The 17,896-nt window shown below is 44.0% G+C and overlaps 1 protein-coding gene and 1 non-coding gene across 2 annotated transcripts in view; one reads left to right on the forward strand and one right to left on the reverse strand.

Annotated features, from left to right (window-relative positions):
• Positions 1–6,569: 6,569 nt before the first annotated feature.
• Positions 6,570–17,896, reverse strand: part of CUNH4orf36 (chromosome unknown C4orf36 homolog) — a 19,621-nt gene continuing 8,294 nt past the window's right edge. The window contains exons 2-4 of the mRNA XM_027388498.2: positions 12,023–12,157; positions 7,711–7,865; positions 6,570–7,495 (exon numbers count right to left, since the gene is read on the reverse strand). Coding sequence (XP_027244299.1) covers positions 7,362–7,495; positions 7,711–7,865; positions 12,023–12,087 — 354 coding nt within the window. The 5' untranslated portion in view covers positions 12,088–12,157 and the 3' untranslated portion in view covers positions 6,570–7,361. The remainder of the gene's footprint in view (positions 7,496–7,710; positions 7,866–12,022; positions 12,158–17,896) is intronic.
• On the forward strand, positions 13,452–13,616 carry LOC113831176. Its single transcript, XR_003479751.1, has one exon. It is a non-coding gene; the product is annotated as a U1 spliceosomal RNA (small nuclear RNA).

Here is a 17,896-nt window from a genome sequence, read left to right on the forward strand (position 1 = left end):
AGAGGGAGCCACTATAGGTCCGAGAAGAGATCTGGAACCAGGGAGATCTCCAGAGACCTACAAGAATGACAAGATCTGACAATCCAGGCAATGGTGGAGAGGATAACCTAAAAGCCCTTGCCCTAAAACGAGATTAATGACTTCTCTTTATCCCATCCTAGAGCCCTCATCCAGTTGCTGATGGAAGCAGAGACAGACATCCACAGATATACACTGAGCTGAAATCGGGAATACACTTGAAGAGAGGGAGGAATGAAGAGCGAAGGGGTCTGTACCAGGTTGGAGAAACCCACAGGAACAATTGGCCTGAACAAGGGAGAGCACTTCGACCCCAGATGCTGTCTGGGAGGCCAGTACAAGACTGATCCAGACCCCTGAACATGGATGTCAATAAGGAGGCCTCTGCACTCCAGGGAGCCTCTGGTAGTGGATTAGTATTTTTCCCTGGTGCAAGAGAGCCCATCCCACGTGAAGGGTTACACTCTGGCCCTGGACACATGGGGAAGGGCCCAGGCCCAGCACAGGAAGATTTGGTGGACTTTGCAGAGCCCCCATTGAGGGCCCTACCCTGCCTGGGGAGTGGTGGGTGGATGGGGTGGGGGTAGGTTGGGGTGGGGAGGAGGGATGGGGGTGAGGGGAGGGAGAGGGAGAAGGGACTTCCATGTGAAACAAGCTTGTTCCCTAGCTTGAACTAATAAATAAATTAAAAAATAAAAAGATTTGTTTTATTTCAGTGAAGAGTTGAGCTGGCACTTTGGTTGGAGCTGTGTTGAACTTGTAGATTGCTTTTTGTAGGATGGACATTTTTGCAGTATTACTCCCTACCCATAAGCATAGGAGACCTTTCTGTCTCCCATGCCTGTTTCCACTTCTTTGTTCCGTGTTTTCAGGCTTTTTCGTTGTTGAGTCTCTTTCCCTTAATTTCAAGGCACACTTTTTAGGATGTTTTGAGTGGGTTCTTTCCTTGATTAGTTTCTCAGTATGTTTGCCATTGGTATATAAAAATACGACTGGTTTTTAGAAGTTGATTTTGTAACCTGCCGCTTTGCTGAAATTGTCCTTAAGATCTGGGAGTTTCCCAGTGTTTTCCTTAGGGTGTCTCGGGTATGTAGAATCATGTCATTTACAAATAAGGCTGCTTTGGCTTCTTCCTTGCATATTTGTATCTCTCTTATTTCTTTTACCTTACTACTCTAGGGATGGCTTCTGGCACTATAATGAATAGCAGTGATGGCAGTGAGCACCCTTGTCATGTCCTAACAATAGTGGAGATGCCAATGTTAGTGGAGTGTTTGGATGTGTAGCATCATCTTGACTACAGATTTGCTGTAAGTAGCCTTTATTAAAGTGTGAAGTATTCCCTCCATTTCTAGTCTCTCTGAGGATTTTATCATGAAGGGATATTAGATTTTTGTCTTAGGTGTTTTCTGCATTTATTGAGATGATCATGTGATCCATCGTTCAGACCATTTATATGACAAATTACATGTGTGTGTGCATGCATGCAAGTCCTGATAAGTTTCATTATTTGCTTATAGTGAGCACTCATTCAGAGAAGCATGGGCACTTTATCAGCCCATAAAGAAAACATTTCCTCTTTATTTGCAACTTCGAGAGAAGTTGGACGATTTTCCCCTTGGAGAAAACAGAATTGCAAATTTTTTCCTGATGTCACTGTGGTGTGTCGTCAATAGGGCGGGGCTGAGAAGCTGCTGCCCTTCAACAAGAATCATGTCTGTAACTCTCAATCTTTGCACAGCATCTTTATATAGTCACTGATTGGTTTTGACCATTGATGCTACTTACTTGATGACTAGGCTTGGGCTCACAATGCTCATCTTACTAGATACCAGGATGAGCAGGTCCATAAATGCCTTTCTTTCTTGATACCAGGATGAGCAGGTTCATAAATGCCTGTCTTTCTTGATACCAGGATGAACAGGTTCAGAATGCCTGTCTTCGCTGATCCTGGGATGAGCAGGTTCATAAATGCCTGTCTTAGCTGATACTGGGATGAGCAGGCTCATAAATGCCTGTCTTAGCTGATCCTGGGATGAGCAGGTTCATAAATGCCTGTCTTAGCTGATCCTGGGATGAGCAGGTTCATAAATGCCTGTCTTAGCTGATACTGGGATGAGCAGGTTCATAAATGCCTTATTTGATAACTGGGATAAATAGATCATAATGCCCATCTTACTTGATATCAGGATGAGTGGATCCATAATGCATATCTTTCCCATAATCCTAAAATCCTAGAGTGAATGTCATACATTCAATTGTTCAAAACAAAAACAAAATACCAGGCTGTTGACATTATATACATGCCTTTAATCCCAGCACTGTGGAGGCAGAAGCAGGTGGATCATTGTGAATTAGAGGCCAACCTAAAAAGCTATTCAAGAACCATCAGCACCACCATGTGTGTGCTGGAAATCAAACCTGGGTTACATGCAAGAGCAACAAGTGCTCTTAACTTCTAAGTCATCTCTCTGACTCCTGGGTTCGGTCCTCATCAAAGTAGTAGTCTGGATGAAAGGTTAGAGGCTACTGAGAAAAGTAAACACGACAGTCCATTCCCTCAGCACGGATTGGCTTTTTACAAATGCCTACGTTTCAAGGGAAAGTTATAAGGTATGCAAAGAGAAGTTTCTCTATAGAGTGGATGATAGTTAATAGAGACAACCAGGGAAAGTGAAGAGAATATATGAGACTATGGAGTGCTAAGCCCTAAACCTGACATCTACATCACACCCTTTCCCTCACTCAAAGCTCAAAGAACATCTAAGAGGAGGGGCAGAAAGAGTACAAGAACCAGAGTCAAGTTGCTGTGAAATGTCTTCTGGACATGACTGGAGACACTGCACCCAGGAACTCATAGCCACTGTGCTTGCTGGAATAAGATCTGCACAAGATCAAGCAGTCAGTACCCCAGTATAAGATCCCACCCCTGCCCAAGGAGATAATGGCACTTAAGGGCTGGCTGCTCCAGCAGGGAGTGTCTGTTTTCTTCAGTGGTTCATGGTCATTGTCCCATGCTCCAGGAGGACATCCATGAGTACTATGGGTAGCTCTATTTAGACTCAATGGATTTGTTGTTTGTTTTTTGGACATATAAGTTGTAGGCAGAATATGGAGGGTAGCCTGTGTGGAGTTGGAGAAGGGAATATTGTTGTATGTGATCTAAATACATTGTATTCACATATAAAATTACCAAAGAATACACTTTAAAATGTGGCTTTAAAACTTTTGCTCAAGAGATGGAGAGTTGATTCAGCAGCCAGGATCATGGGCTACTTTTGCAGAAGACTAGGGTTCAATTTCCAGCACCCACACACTGACTGTAACGTCACTTGCAGAAAATCTGATGCCCTCTTCTGGCTTTCTGAAGCACCAGGTATGCATGTGCTGCAAAACACACATGCAGCTAAAACACACACACACATTCAGGTAAAACAGACACACAAACATTTTATAAAATAGAGCCTTCACTCAGGTTATTTAACACATGCGGGTAAAACACACATGCAGCTAAAACAGACACACAAACATTTTATAAAATAGAGCCTTCACTCAGGTTATTTTGCAATGCGGGTAAAACACACATGCAGGTAAAACAGACACACAAATGGTTTATAAAATTGAGCCTTCATTGAGTTACTTTGCAATGTTCTTTACTTTTCTACAAGCAGTACTAAGAGATAAAAAAAAAAAACACGTGCCTTAAACTATTGTGTAATCAGAAGACTTGTGCAGCTGCAGAAGGCACTTTTCTCTCAACTATTGAGGAACTACTGTGTCTTCAAATCTCCTCTTTTCTCAAGACACTGTTAGATGCTTTATGTGGAAAAACTTTTGAGGAAAAAAATGAAAAGGTACATGTTCATTAACTTTCACAACAGCTCGAAGACTAAAAACCTAACAAATCCTGTATCTGAGGGAAGATGTGACGCATGTGACAGGCCCTACAAGGTCCTGAGAGCCAACTACAAGCTACTCACTATCTGTGTTATGAGCAACTACAGGGGGACACTCGGATGTCACCTTTCTGCACACAAACTATCCAGGGTGCTTTTAGGAGACAGAGATGTGACAAGCTGTTATAGAAGATGACACCACTTTTTAAACAGACACCTCAGAACTTCCATAAATGTAGTGTGCCTTGATCCTGGAATCCTGCCCAGGGTCTGCAAGGAAATAAAGGACAGGCACACGGACACACGTGCAGAAAAACTGGGGTCTCCAAAAGAAGCACATTCATACAACAAGGGCATCTGCTCAACCACATTCACAGCAGCATTATTTGTAATAGCCAGAACCTGGAAGCAACCTAGATGTCCCTCAACTGGATGGAGAAATGTAGTACATTTACACAATGGAGTACTACTCAGTGGAAATAAACAATGGAATCTTGAAATTCGCTGGCAAATGAGTGGAACTAGAAGAAACCATCCTGAATGAGGTAACCCAGCCACAAAAAGACAAAAATGGTATGCACTCACTCATATATGGATTTTAGACATAGAGCAAAGGAGTACCGGCCTACAACCCACACCTCCAGAGAAGCTAGGAAACAAGGAGGGCCCTCAGAAAGACAGACATACATAGTCCCCCAGAGAAGGGAAAAGGGACAAGATCTCCTGAGCTAATTGGGAGCATGGGAGGAAGGGAGAAGGAGCAAGAAGAAAGAGAGGGGGAGAAGAGAAGGGGACAGGAGGACATGAGAGAGCAGGAAGATTTAGTCAGGGGAATCGAGGAGAGCAAGAAAAGAGATACAGCAATAGAGGGAGCCATTATAGGTTTAAAAAGAACTCTGGCACTAGGGAAATGTCTAGAGATCTACTAGTTAGACCCCAACTAACAATCTAAGCAGTGGTTGAGAGGCTACCTTAAATGCCCTTCTTTGATAATTGAGATTGATGACTATCTTATATGCCATCCTAGAGCCTTCATCCATTAGCTGATGGAAGCAGACGTAGACACCCACAGCTAAAAACTGAGGTGAACTCTGGAATCCAGTTGCAGAGAGAAAGGAGTGATGAGGAAAGGGGTCAAGACCAGGCTGGAGAAATCCACTGGGACAGCTGTCCTGAACAAGGGGTTGCTCATGGAGCCCAGACTGATAGCTGGGAAACCAGTATAGGACTGATCCAGACCCCCTGAGCAAGGATGTCAGTTTGGAATTCTGGGCAATTTACGGGGCCCCTGGTAGTGAATCAGTATTTATCTCTAGCATACAAATGGACCTGGGAGCCCTCTCCACATAGAGGGATACTCTCTCAGCCTAGACACACAGGAGAGGGTCTAGGTCCTTCCCCAAATGATACAGATTTTTAAGATCCCCCATGGAAGGCCTCACCCTCCCTGGGGAGCAGAAAGGGGTTGGGATGGGGGAGCAGGAGAGGAGGGGAAGGAGACAGAGAGGGAACTGGGATTGACATGTAAAAGAAGCTTGTTTCTAATAAAAAAATTTTAAAAAACAAACTGGGAGCCGGGCGTTGGTGGCGCACACCTTTAATCCCAGCACTCGGGAGGCAGAGGCAGGCAGATCTCTGTGAGTTTGCCAGGACAGGCTCCAAAGCTACACAGAGAAACCCTGTCTTGAAAAAAAAAAAACCCAAAAAACAAAAAACAAAAACAAAAACTGGGGTCTCATGGAGCAGCACACAAGCAACTGGTAACCTCTATGTGCAGGATGGTAGGGCAGCTTAGCTGCTCTCAGAAGCAGGTCCCTGGAGGCAGCAGCCTTGGGCTGTAAACAGAAGGAGGACAGGGTTCTATTTTTGCACATGCTAATCAATACTCTGCAAACTTGTGTACTTGAACCGGAGGAAGAAGAGAGCTTTGCCAATTTCTGTGGCCTTGGCCCTTGTCATGGCTGTGCCCACATCAATAATAATATTAAAATAACAGGCCACACAACCTGAACACACACACACACACACACACACACACACACACACACACACACACACACACACTCAAGATCTCACTCTCTACCCCAGGATGGCCTCAAACTCGTAATCCCCCTGCCTCACCCTCCAGCCTCCTGCATGGTGGAATGGCAAGAGTACATACTACACCTGATTTCAAGACATTTTCTGAAAAATTCCACAAAGGTTGACAGAGTCAGGTAAACGCCATCTTCTACATCTAGATTATAATGATACAACAGGGTGCTGTGCCCACAGCAGTGGTTAACAACCAGAGGAATTCTCATTTTGCCCCAGGTAATTCACCCAGTCCCATGATGCCCCTATAAACCAGTTACCATTGTTATCACCACTTTGCACATAGACTTGAAGACAAGTCACCCACCCCGAGTTCACCCAGCCTGAGTCACATTACTATACATAACTGAAGAAAAGCAAGTCTAGAGTCTGTGTTCTTTTTCTGTTTCTCAGTGCTGGAGACCCAGACCTCACATACACTCTGCCGCTGTGTTATACATCAGCTCAAGGCTGAGAGTTTAAATACCGCTACGTCACAGAGCCTTCTATGAATCCAGGGGATGAGACGATCCTAAGGTCTCTGTTGAACCACTTTAAAAAACAAAAACAAACAAAAAATGCTTAAATATAACATTATCCAAATACGCTTTATTGTATGCAAATTCTAGAAAACTTGGTTCATACAAATTCAGTTCTTTCCAGTTAATTCCTCATTCCCCAGCCACTCTGCAAATATGAGTTTTCCTCACAATAAGGCCTTCTTTGTCCCTTCACGTCCCTTTCACGAGCACGCACTGCACCTGCTCCAGGTCCATTGTAGAAAGAACATTAGCTGGAAGGAAAGTGACTTGACAATTTTTTTTCAGGAGAACAAAAACAGAGTAAGTCTCTCTTTAAAGGGCCACATGATCAAGCATTAAAAATAAAGTGCCGCATGAGAATAGTAAGTGACACTTTACCAAAGAGTGACAGCTGTGGAGTTACTGAAATGTAATCTACCATTTTCTTAACCAGACGAAAATGTGCAGTTTCTCCTTTTTAAGAGAACTTCTCTCTCACCACCTTTCTGAGAACTCTCCTTGGGATCTCAAAGATGCACAGTCCCAATGTTTCTTCAGAATGCTGCCTCTCACGAGGACTGTTCTCCACGACATCTTATAAGCATGAAATGAAAGACACAAAACTACTCAACTCCAGGTGAGTTTTCATCTACTTACAGGGAGGGCTGCTGTAAAGTGACACAAAGAACAAGAGTGTGGCAGGAACCCAGGAGTTCCGTCAGTGTCCACCAAGCCATGTCGAGAAACATTGGCCAGTCACTCATAGGCATCACTTGTCTACTCAACAGCATGAAAGAAAGACCTCCATCCCTGTGGTTGCCAGAAACAGGTTCAGATTCAACAACACAATAGGTCACTTGGGTTGAAGTGGTCTTCTCAAACCGACTCTCGTTTGCCTTAGTGCAACCTGAATCTCCTCACAAGCCTGCTCCTGATTCTTCAGCGTGGTTAGGCGTTTCATTTCAAATTCTTTTTCCAGTTTGATACCTAAAAGGGTAAAACAAATGAAGCCATCTGAGTGGCATTTTCACCTTTCACCATCTCAAAACACAGAGCAGGTGGACACTGTTGAAGAATGAACAACTTGACTGAGGACAGACGGGAAGCACAGTGTGGATAACAAACTTAAAAGTACTGTGGTCACTAGCAAATGATAAATCACTCATTTATTAAAGTAGATATTTAAGAGAGAGAGAACTCACATTCTAATGAAGGCTGCAGTTCATCCTTGAAGGTTTTGCGTGTTACAAGCTTTATGGGACTACCAAATGCAATTTCTCCCAAGAATGGCAACCTGATTTTCATTAAGTTTGTGTACCAGATCTTAGTGAGCTCTGCAAGGTCCCATGGTTCCTGTCTGAGACAAAAGTTCACGAACTTGTTCAAGTTTTTATTGGGCGTGCTATGTGAAATACAGACACCTTGCTATCTTTCCCTCCAGTTCAGTTTTTGGAGGATTTTCCAGAATTACCACCTTAACTAGGAATAAAAACCTACTAATTAACAGAGACACTGTGCTAGGATTTGTTCACAATCCTGTTTACAATCCACTAATGAGATTGTAAACAGGAACTATAAGCTACAATGTCTTTTTTTTTGTTTAAAATATATTTTATTGACTATTTTATGGAATACATAAAAGATGATTAATACATATATCAGTTATAATCATAAGGAAGTAATGTTAAATATTAAAATCTTTAACATTCTCTATCACAAGTTATCAAATATGTAAAGGATAATTTTAAGGATTTCATTCTTTTTTTTCTTATTTTTTTTATTAGTTCAAATTAAGAACAGGCTTGCTTCACATGTCAATCCCTTCTCCCTCTCCCTCCCCTCCCCGAAACCTTCCCTCCCAACCCCTCATCTGCCCCCCACCTCATCCACCCTCCACTCCCCAGGCAGGGTAGGGCCCTTGACAGTGGCTCCCCAAAGTCCACCACATCATCCTGGGCCAGGCCTAAGCTCTCCCCATGTGTCCAGGCCAAGAGTGCATCTCTTCACATGGGATGGGCTCTCAAATTCCCTTCTTACACCAGGGAAAAATGGGCTGGAGAGATGGCTCAGCGTTAAAGGCTAGGCTCACAACCAAAAAAAATTTTTTTTTATTTTTATTTTGGCACAGGGTCTCACTGTCACACTTTGGCTAGCTTGGAACTTCTATATAGACCAGCCTGGCCTCAAATTCAGAGATCTGCCAGCTTCTGAAACCACCCAAGTGCTGGGTTTAAAGGTGTGTGCCACCACACCCACCTGAAATGTCTTTTGTGGGTTAAATAATATCATGAGCTGGATATGATAGGGCACACTTGCAGTCCTGAGTCGATAGGACAACTATAACCCTAGTACTTAGGAAGCAGAGGCAGGAGGATGGTGAGGTTGAGGCCAGCCTAGAATATATTGTGTTCTAGAGCAGCCTGGTGCACATGGTAGAATCCTGTCTTAAAAAACAACAAAGGGATGGGACTGAAGAGATGACTCAGTAGTTACGAGCACTTGTTGCTCTTGTAGAGGACCAGGGTTCAATTCCTAGCACACACCTGGTGGCTTCCAACCATCTGTAACTTCAATTCCAGGGAAAATCCAATATCCAGGGAATCCAACACCACCCTCTTCTGACCTCTGAGGGTATTGCATGCACATGGTGCACAGAGAGACATGCTGGCAAAATACTCATACACAAAAAGTAAAGAACGTACATCACACATTGAGCAGGCTATGTAGCATATGCAAGGACTTCATATATAACCTGGAGAAATAAATGAAACTACAAACTACATTAAAATGATTGCTATGGCCAGGGAGGCCATATGCTCGGGAGGCAGAGGCAGGTGGATCTCTGTGAGTTCCAGACAAGCCTGGTCTACAAAAGCTGGTTCCAGGACAGCCTCCAAAGACAGAGAAATCCTGTCTCAAAAAACAAAACAAAAAAAGATTGTTATGAACCTTAATTTTACTTAATTCTGAGGGACAAATATCAGCTACATGTTTCTACAGTCCACATTCCGTCAGCCCCATTTACTTTAATGAGTGGGGGGACATGTGACACATGCCATCCTTTGATTTTTCTCCTCCAGTTTCGCTGATACTTCACCATGCAAATTTTGTTTTGTTTTGCTTTCTGTTTTTCGAGGCAGGGTTTCTCTGTAGCTTTGGAGCCTATCCTGGAATTCACATTGTAGACCAGGCTTGCCTCAAATTCACAGAGATCTGCCTGCCTCTGCCTCCTGAGTCCTGGAATTAAATGTGTGTGCTGCCACCACCACCCGGCTCATCATGCAATTCTAGGGAGTTGGCTTAACAGTGTAAAATTATTATAGAAACAGTGGAAAAAATCACAAAGATGTAAAAATTCTCACTCTGGTTTAAAAAAAAAAAAAACAGACTGAGATGGCTCTGTAGGTCAGAGTTTGTGCCATCGAGGTCAATGACCCAGACTTGATCCCTGGGATCCTTAAGTGGCAGGAGAGAATCAACTCCTACTGTAGGTTTAGTGTGTTTTATGTCTTATTTCTTTATTTTGTTTCCTTGGTTGTTGTTGTTGTTGTTGTTGTTGTTTTTCCTAAATAGCCCAGGCAGGTCTTTAATTTATAATCCTCCTGCCTCAGCCTCCCAAGGCACTGGGATTACAGGCCTGTGCCACCTGACCTGGCTAAAATTACACTTGTAATGATACTTACTTGAATGGTACCTTATGTAATCCAAGGTTTAAATACACAGGACTGGCAAAACCAAGCGGAATGTAATGAAGTGTTAACTTCCCTGCCACTCTAGTCATGTAGCCTTTAAGGATCCACACTGACATCTCAGAACATTATTTAAAAAGAAAACTTTGCTTGACTCATAATGGTAAATGTCATAAACCAAAACAGAGGGGCTAAAAAGTAAAAGTCAAGCATGGCTGTGCATGACTTTTAATCCTGGCACCTGGAAGGCAGAGGCAGAAGGCAGAAGGCAGCCTGATCTGAACAGCCAAACAGCTCATTCAGGCCAGCTATGGTCACACAATAAGACTGTCTCAAAACACACTGTAAAACAAATGCAATTCTCTAAGGCAATACCACAGACTGTGACTACTGTGTGGTGGTAGAAGTGTGTGTTCGTTATGTGTTCCCTATAACCCAGGCAACTAGCAGGTCTTAGACCTACATCAGTTCATTTGCAAGCCCCTCAACGGGAGATAAGCATGCACTGTGTTACAGATGTGGAAGATAAGGATAAGACAGTGTACAAAGGGAGCCAGGCTTGGAGCCCAGGACTCCAGACTGAAAAGTCCATGTTGACATACACTGCCTGCCAAAGAGGACAGGAAGCTAAACTGAATCTTTGTACACCAGCTAAGGAAGTGTTCTATACAAGTCTTATTAGTATATTTGTATACTCTAAAGATGTGTGTTAAGATGGCAGCAGTGAACCTGGTTTTGAATGACTGAAATGGAAGAAAAACATACAGACATATGCATTTAGACATATATACTAAGAAACCTGCCTGGTGGTGGCGGCTCATACCTTTAATCCCAGCTCTGAGGAGGCAGAGGCAGGCAGATCTCAATGAGTTTGAGGCCAGCCTGGTCTACAAAGTGAGTTCCAGGACCACCAGGACTGTTACACAGAGAAAGCCTGTCTTGAGAAACAAGAAGAAAAGAAGAAGAAGAAGAAGAAGAAGAAGAAGAAGAAGAAGAAGAAGAAGAAGAAGAAGAAGAAGAAGAAAGAAGAAGAAGAAGAAGAAGCCCACTACTTAATATGCTAACTTAAAAATTAAAATGTTTTTAAGAAAGGTGACAGAGCCTCCCCCAGAATATCATAAACACGTGGCTGTGGTTTGATCAACCTAGAAAACTATTTTCTCATTTCAAAGTCTTACTTTGGTGTGAAGACTAAATAGAATTGTATCTCAGTTGTAACTGTCAACTTGACACATCCTAGAATGACCTAAGAAGGGAGTCTCAACTGAGGGATTTCCCAGATCACAAGGCCTGTGGCCTCATCTGTGGAGGCTTATCTTGACTGTTAATTACATAGGAGGGCCCAGACCACAGTGGGTTTCACCACTACCTGGGGACAGGTCGCCTGGGGTATATCTGGTTAGTTAAGCATGAGCCTTGAGTCAGCCAGCAAGCAGTGTTCCTCCAACGTTTCTTCTTCAAGCTCCTGCCTAGAGTTTGAGCTCTGGTTTACCTCCGTGATGAACTATGGTGTGAAAGTGTCCTGGAAATGACACCAAATAAATCCTTCCCTCCCCTGTATGCATATCTAATTTTCAGATTATTTTATATAGGTGTTTTCCTTTCACATATGTATGTGTGGTCATGCATGCTTTATGCCCATTTGGTCCAGAAGAGGGTGACAGGTCCCCTGAAATGAGTTAGAGACTATTGTAAGCCAGCATGTGCTAGGAACCAAAGTTCTGATCCTTGCAAAAGCAGTGGATCACAACTCCAGCAATACTACCGTAGAGTGAGTGTGTGTGTGTGTGTGTGTGTGTGTGTGTGTGTGTGTGTGTGTACTTACATTTTATAACAGCTGCCCTTCAAAATGGTTTGCACTGTGTTTCTTCTTGGCAAGCCATATGCCATAGCGAACGATCACAATCTTTTCCTTACATAGGAGCCTGATGTATCGTCTCAGATGCTCTATTCACTTTGCCTGAAAGAACAGCAACAGTTCTAGTTAACAGATCTAATTTAAATATGTTATAGCCAAATAATCAAGGTCGCGACAAAGCATTGAAGGGTGTCAGGAAGCACTTTCGTAAATATTCGTTGTATCTGAACATAAAAGCTAGTTCTGTTCGTTTTCAGGCAGTCGTTCTCAGTTCAGACACCATCGAAGGAGAGGGAAAACCAAACGACAGTCGTCCTGTCCGAGGTTGCAGTAGGCAGCCGTACGCCATGGCACCATAAGTGGTCACTGCCTGCACCTGAGTCCCCACGCCGGGTATCACAGCTGCGCGCCCTTGTGGCTGTGATAGGGACAATGAACCTGCAGCTCTACGCGCCGGCATCGCCAGGTTTGCACTGGCCACCCCCCTTTCCAGGGTGCAGTTCCAGACAGAATAGGTTGGGACGGAGCAGCTAATTGCCCTCGTGGCCCTCCCACACCCATCGGCTCCCAGCCCTCTGTACCGGGCTGGAGCCGCGGCCCCGCGACCCAGGGCTAGGCGCACATGGCCGCGCACTCGCAGCCGCCCTGCCGCGGACGCGCGCCTGCCTGCTTGCTGGTGCCTGCTCTAGCGCCGGCCTGCTTGCTCATGCGCTCCTATTTGCCCCGCGCTCGCTCTGCGTCAACCGCCGCTTCAATAAAGGGCTTTGTGTGCGCACAAGGGGATGCTCAGACTCAACCGGTCCGCGGTGGGAGTCACACCTCACGAGTCACGCCTACAGTCGAGGCTCTGGCGATAGCTTCTACAAAGAGCAGATGAATTTGTGTGGATCGTCATCAAAACAGTGACCGTGAGGGTCCATCTAGTCACTTCTTAGGGTCCCAAGCAAATGGTGGCACAATGCGGGAGGGTTTGCCAGAGCTGCTCCTGGCTGAGGCCAGGACCTTCCCAGTGTCCCTCCTCTGATCCTAAAGCAAGAAGAATATCTTGTGTGTAGATTTCCTGGGTTGTAAGGGTTACAGATAATGCTCGAGAGTCTCTGACCCAGGAAGGGACATATTATATCATCCTGAGTAGCGACGACTCTATGATAAAACAGGCAAAGAGTTCCGATTGAGAGGGGAATGGGCACTCAGTAGGTATCAAGTTACAAGGCCAGCTTTTAAGGTCAAACACACCAATCTTGTTACCTGTCACACTTCTTTGCTTTTGGTTTTATTGAAACAGTCAATCCAGAATGGCCTAAGACCACTATGTAGCCCAGGGTGGCTTCAAACATGCAGGTCATCAGGCTTGGCCGCAAGCCTTTATCCCTGAGCCACCTCGACAATCCAACCTATACTTAGCTGGCAAGGGAGATGTCGTGATCACAAAGGTGGTATTTCCCAAGACGAGGCTTATCCTTTACACTCTGGACGTGCGGAGCCCAGCAAGTTCCCCAAATGTGAGATGCTCCACTGCATAATTTGTGGTAGTAGGAGACTGTATTTACACTTTGGCCTGAATTAGAAGAGGAGGGGGAAGAGGAGGAAGAGGAGAAGAGTAAGATAATAACGAACAGAAAACATTTTTGGCCAGTTGTGGTGGCGCACGCCTGTAGGATTTGAGGAAGGAGGAAGAGGCAGGAGGATCACAAGTTCGAGGCCAGCCTGGGCTACACATTTTTGCCGGGCGTTGGTGGCGCACGCCTTTAATCCCAGCACTCAGGAGGCTGAGGCAGGCGGATCTCTGAGTTCGAGGCCAGCCTGGTCTATAAAGTGAGCTCCAGGACAGCCTCCAAAGCCACAGAGAAGCCCTTTCTCAAAACCTCCCCCCACCCAAAAAAAAGAATTTTTTTTTTGCAGACATGTGACATACGATGATCTAGCAAAAACTCTCATCCAGACCCACTCATAATCCTTAACTATATCAACAAAGAGTATATGACACCACTGCACCCCCACAGCTACAGGAGAAATAAAACTTAAAACATTCAAGGGTGTGGAAGATGGCTGTCCAATAAAGACCTACAAATAAAGACTATTTTCTGAATTTTCTCTAGAAGTACCAAATTTGGGCTGGAGAAATACCCCAGTGAAAAAGAGCACCTGTTGCTCTTCAGAAGACCCAGATTCCATTCCCAGAATCCACGTGGTGCTAACAACCATCTGAAACTCCTGATCCAGAGCATCCAACACCCTCTTCCAGCCTCTAAGGGCATGTACATACATGGTGCACAGACATGCATGCAGAAAAAAATACCCTAACACATAAAATAAAATCTTAAGGAATAGAGAGATGGTTCAGCAGTTAAGAGCTCTGGCTACTCTTCCAGAGGACACAGATTCGAATCCCAGCACCCACATAGCCATTCACAGCCCTCTGTAACTGCAGCCCCAAGAGATCTGAAGCCATCATCTGACCTCTGCAGACACTACATGCATGCAAGGAGAAAATACCCATACACATAAAAATAAAAATTATTGTTTAAAAAAAGATCCTGGTGGTGGTGGCACACACCTTTAATCCCAGCACTCAGGAGACAGAGGCAAATGGATCTTTATGAGTTCTAGGCCAGCCTGGTCTACAGAGTGAGTTCCAGAACAGCCAGAGCTGTTACACAGAGAAACTCTGTCTTAAAAAAAAAAAGGAAAGGAAATACCAAATTCTAGCAGGAAGGGACATAGGGTCAGTAAGAAAAGATAATGAACTTGAACAAAGTGAATACATATCTAAAGTTCCTGGGATAAAGCCCATTACTTTGTATTCTAACTTTAAAATAAATTACCAAATTCTACCTCCCTTTTCTTCCCCTCTTCCTCTCTCCTCTTTCTGTGTCTCTTGTTTATGCCCATCTTCACCTCCATCTCTTCATCTCTTCCCCATTTTGCTGCTACCTCTCCCTTATCCTGCAGTTAGGTAACGTTCCTCATTTTAATGTAGGTGAGAGCTGCTGCCACCTAGTGTTAAAATGAAGTCACAAAGAAGACTGAAGAAGAGATGGGTGTCCAAACACAAACTTTCAGTAACTGTGATAGCGTTAGGTTTACCATGTTTTAGATGCTGCTCAATACAGTGCACAATTGACTCGTTTAATTACCACATGATTGGTGGCCTCCTGGGGTTAAAGGTATGTGCCACCACCTCCCAGTTTTTACTGAACTTTCGGTTTTTTCAAGATGGGTTTCTCTTTGTATCCCTGGCTGTTCTGGAACTTGCTCTGAAGATCAGGCTGGCCTCAGACTCAGAAATCTACCTGCCTCTGTCTCTCAAGTGCTGGGATTAAAGGTGTGTGCCACCACCACCACCCAGAACAATGAAAACTTTAAAACAATGAAAAAAGAAATTGAAGAGTATAAAAAGATTTGGGGAAGACTTCCAAATCTCCTGAATTGGCAGAATTAATACTGTGAAAATGACAAACCTACAAATTCTATGAGAGTCCATCAAAATCCCAGTGCTATTCTTCCTAGAACTAGACAAAAAAAATCCTAAAAGTGTTGTGGAGACACAAAAATGCCACAGCAGTCCTGACCAGAAATAAGCTTCCAGCAATGTCACAGTACTTAACCTCATACTCCAGTCAATCACAGTGACAAAGACAGTACAGTGAGGGCACAAAAGCAGATATGTAGGCCATTGGAACATAATAATAAACCCAGAAATGTACACACACGGTTACAGCCTTCTAATTTTTGATGAAAAGGTCAAAATGATATACTAGAGTGGAAATACTTATTTGACAGATAGTGCTAGGAAAAACTGGATACCCACCTGAAGAATAATTAAAATCCATTCAGTTTTCTCTTTCTGCACAAAAAAACAATTCAAAGCAGATTAAAGACCTTAACTTAGTGCTAAGACACTGAACTTGCTAGAGCACAATGTAGGGCATTTCAAGATAGAGGCACAGACAGGGTTTCTAGACAGGACTCAAGGAGCAGGAAAGAATCCCAAAAAATAGAATGATCAGCTGATCCACAGGGTGCCAGAAAGTCCTCAGCAGCTCTACACAAACAAGGAGTGAATATCTAGAACGTATGGAAAGATATGCAAAAATTAAACTAAAAAATTGCCAGGTGTTGCCACACATGCCTTTAACCCCAGCACTTGAGAGGTGAGTTCGAGTCCATCCTGGTCTACAGAGCAAGTTCCAGGACAGGCTCCAAAGCTACACAGAAAAACCCTGTCTCGAGAAGAATAGGAGGAGGAGGAGGAGGAGGAGGAGGGGAGGAGGAGAGGAGGAGGAGGAGGAGGAGGAGGAGGAGAGGAAGAAGAAGAAAAAGAAGAAGAAGGAGGAGGAGGAGGAGGAGGAGGAGGAGGAGGAGGAGAGAGAGAAGAAGAAGAAGAAGAAGAAGAAGAAGAAGAAGAAGAAGAAGAAGAAGAAGAAGAAGAAGAAGAAGAAGGAAAAGGAAAAGGAAAAGGAGAAGAAGAAGAAAATTGAACTGGGTATCGTCAAGTTTACCTTAATCCCAGCACTAGGGAGGCAGTGGCAGGCATATGGATTTCTATGAGTTCAAGGCCAACCTAGTCTACACAGTGAATTCCAACTCTGGAGACAAGGTCTCTCTGACCTCAGAGGGCACCCACACTCATGAGTACACACTCACATATGTAATATATACACATATATATTCAATTGAAGATAGTTCATTTAGTTGGGGCAACAAGACACAAGGACCTGAAACACAGGCCTACATCCAAACTCTCATCTTTTTCCCAGCCTGAGCCCAATGCCCCAGCTCTCCACATGTGAGACAGAGTCTATTGTACATACATATATCATGGTCATAATTTGAGACTGCATAGTAAAACATAAGAGAAAGTTTAACAATGCTACATAATAAATATAAACTCAGTATTTTGAGAATTTGAAAGTAAAAATTTAGGTCAGACAAGGTGAAGCACAACTTAATCCCAGCACTCAGGAAGCTGAGACAGAAAGACTGCTAGAGATATATAATAAGATGTCTCAAAAACTCAAAAAGAAGGTTCAACTTAGTTTTCAATGTTCTTACAAACCAATTGAAAGAAGCTGGGAAGTAACAGAGTCAAGGAAGTGCTTGCTAAGCAGGTGTGAGTCCGTGAGTCTGAGCTTCCCATAAAAAGCCAAGCATGCTGGTGTGCACCTGCAACCCCACTGCTGAAGAGGAGGCAGGAGGATTATTAGGCTTTTGCTGGCTGGCCAGCCTAGCCTGCTTGGCACTGTCTCAAAAACCAAGGTGGGCAGCTCAGGAAGGACAATAGCCAAAGCTGACCTATGGCCTCTACACGCATGTGTACACTTGTGCACATTCTCCTGCACATAGAGGGGTTCTGTGTACCACTGCCCACATGAGACTGTTAATCCTAAACTATTAGATGAGTAAATCATCAGTGGATAATCTGCTACTATAACCAGTTTTGCATTTTGCTTATGGCTCTTCTGGGAAGGCAAAAGAAGTTTTGATTTATGGGACAGGTTATTTTTAATATGATTCAGATTGACTTCCAATTCCCCCATGTAACCCAGGCTGACCTCAAACTCACAGTCCTCTTGCTTCAAGTATTGGTATCCTAGGTAGATGCCACCATATTTCCAAGCAGAAAAGCAGATACAAGAGCAAGAGATTAATGCAATCAAGTCACCACACCCTATGCCCAAGTAGCAGTTGACCCTTGAGGTCAGCTTACTGGATTCAAACTACTGGCACCTAGAACACTTCCAAGGCACTCTTTTGAGTGTGTCTGTTTCCAGATAGGACTAATAGGAGAGGAAGAAACCCCCTTACACATGGGCAGCCATACATCATGTGATTGGAGCT

This window comes from Cricetulus griseus (genome assembly GCF_003668045.3).
Source record: "Cricetulus griseus strain 17A/GY chromosome 1 unlocalized genomic scaffold, alternate assembly CriGri-PICRH-1.0 chr1_1, whole genome shotgun sequence".
Classification (NCBI taxonomy): Eukaryota; Metazoa; Chordata; class Mammalia; order Rodentia; family Cricetidae; genus Cricetulus; species Cricetulus griseus.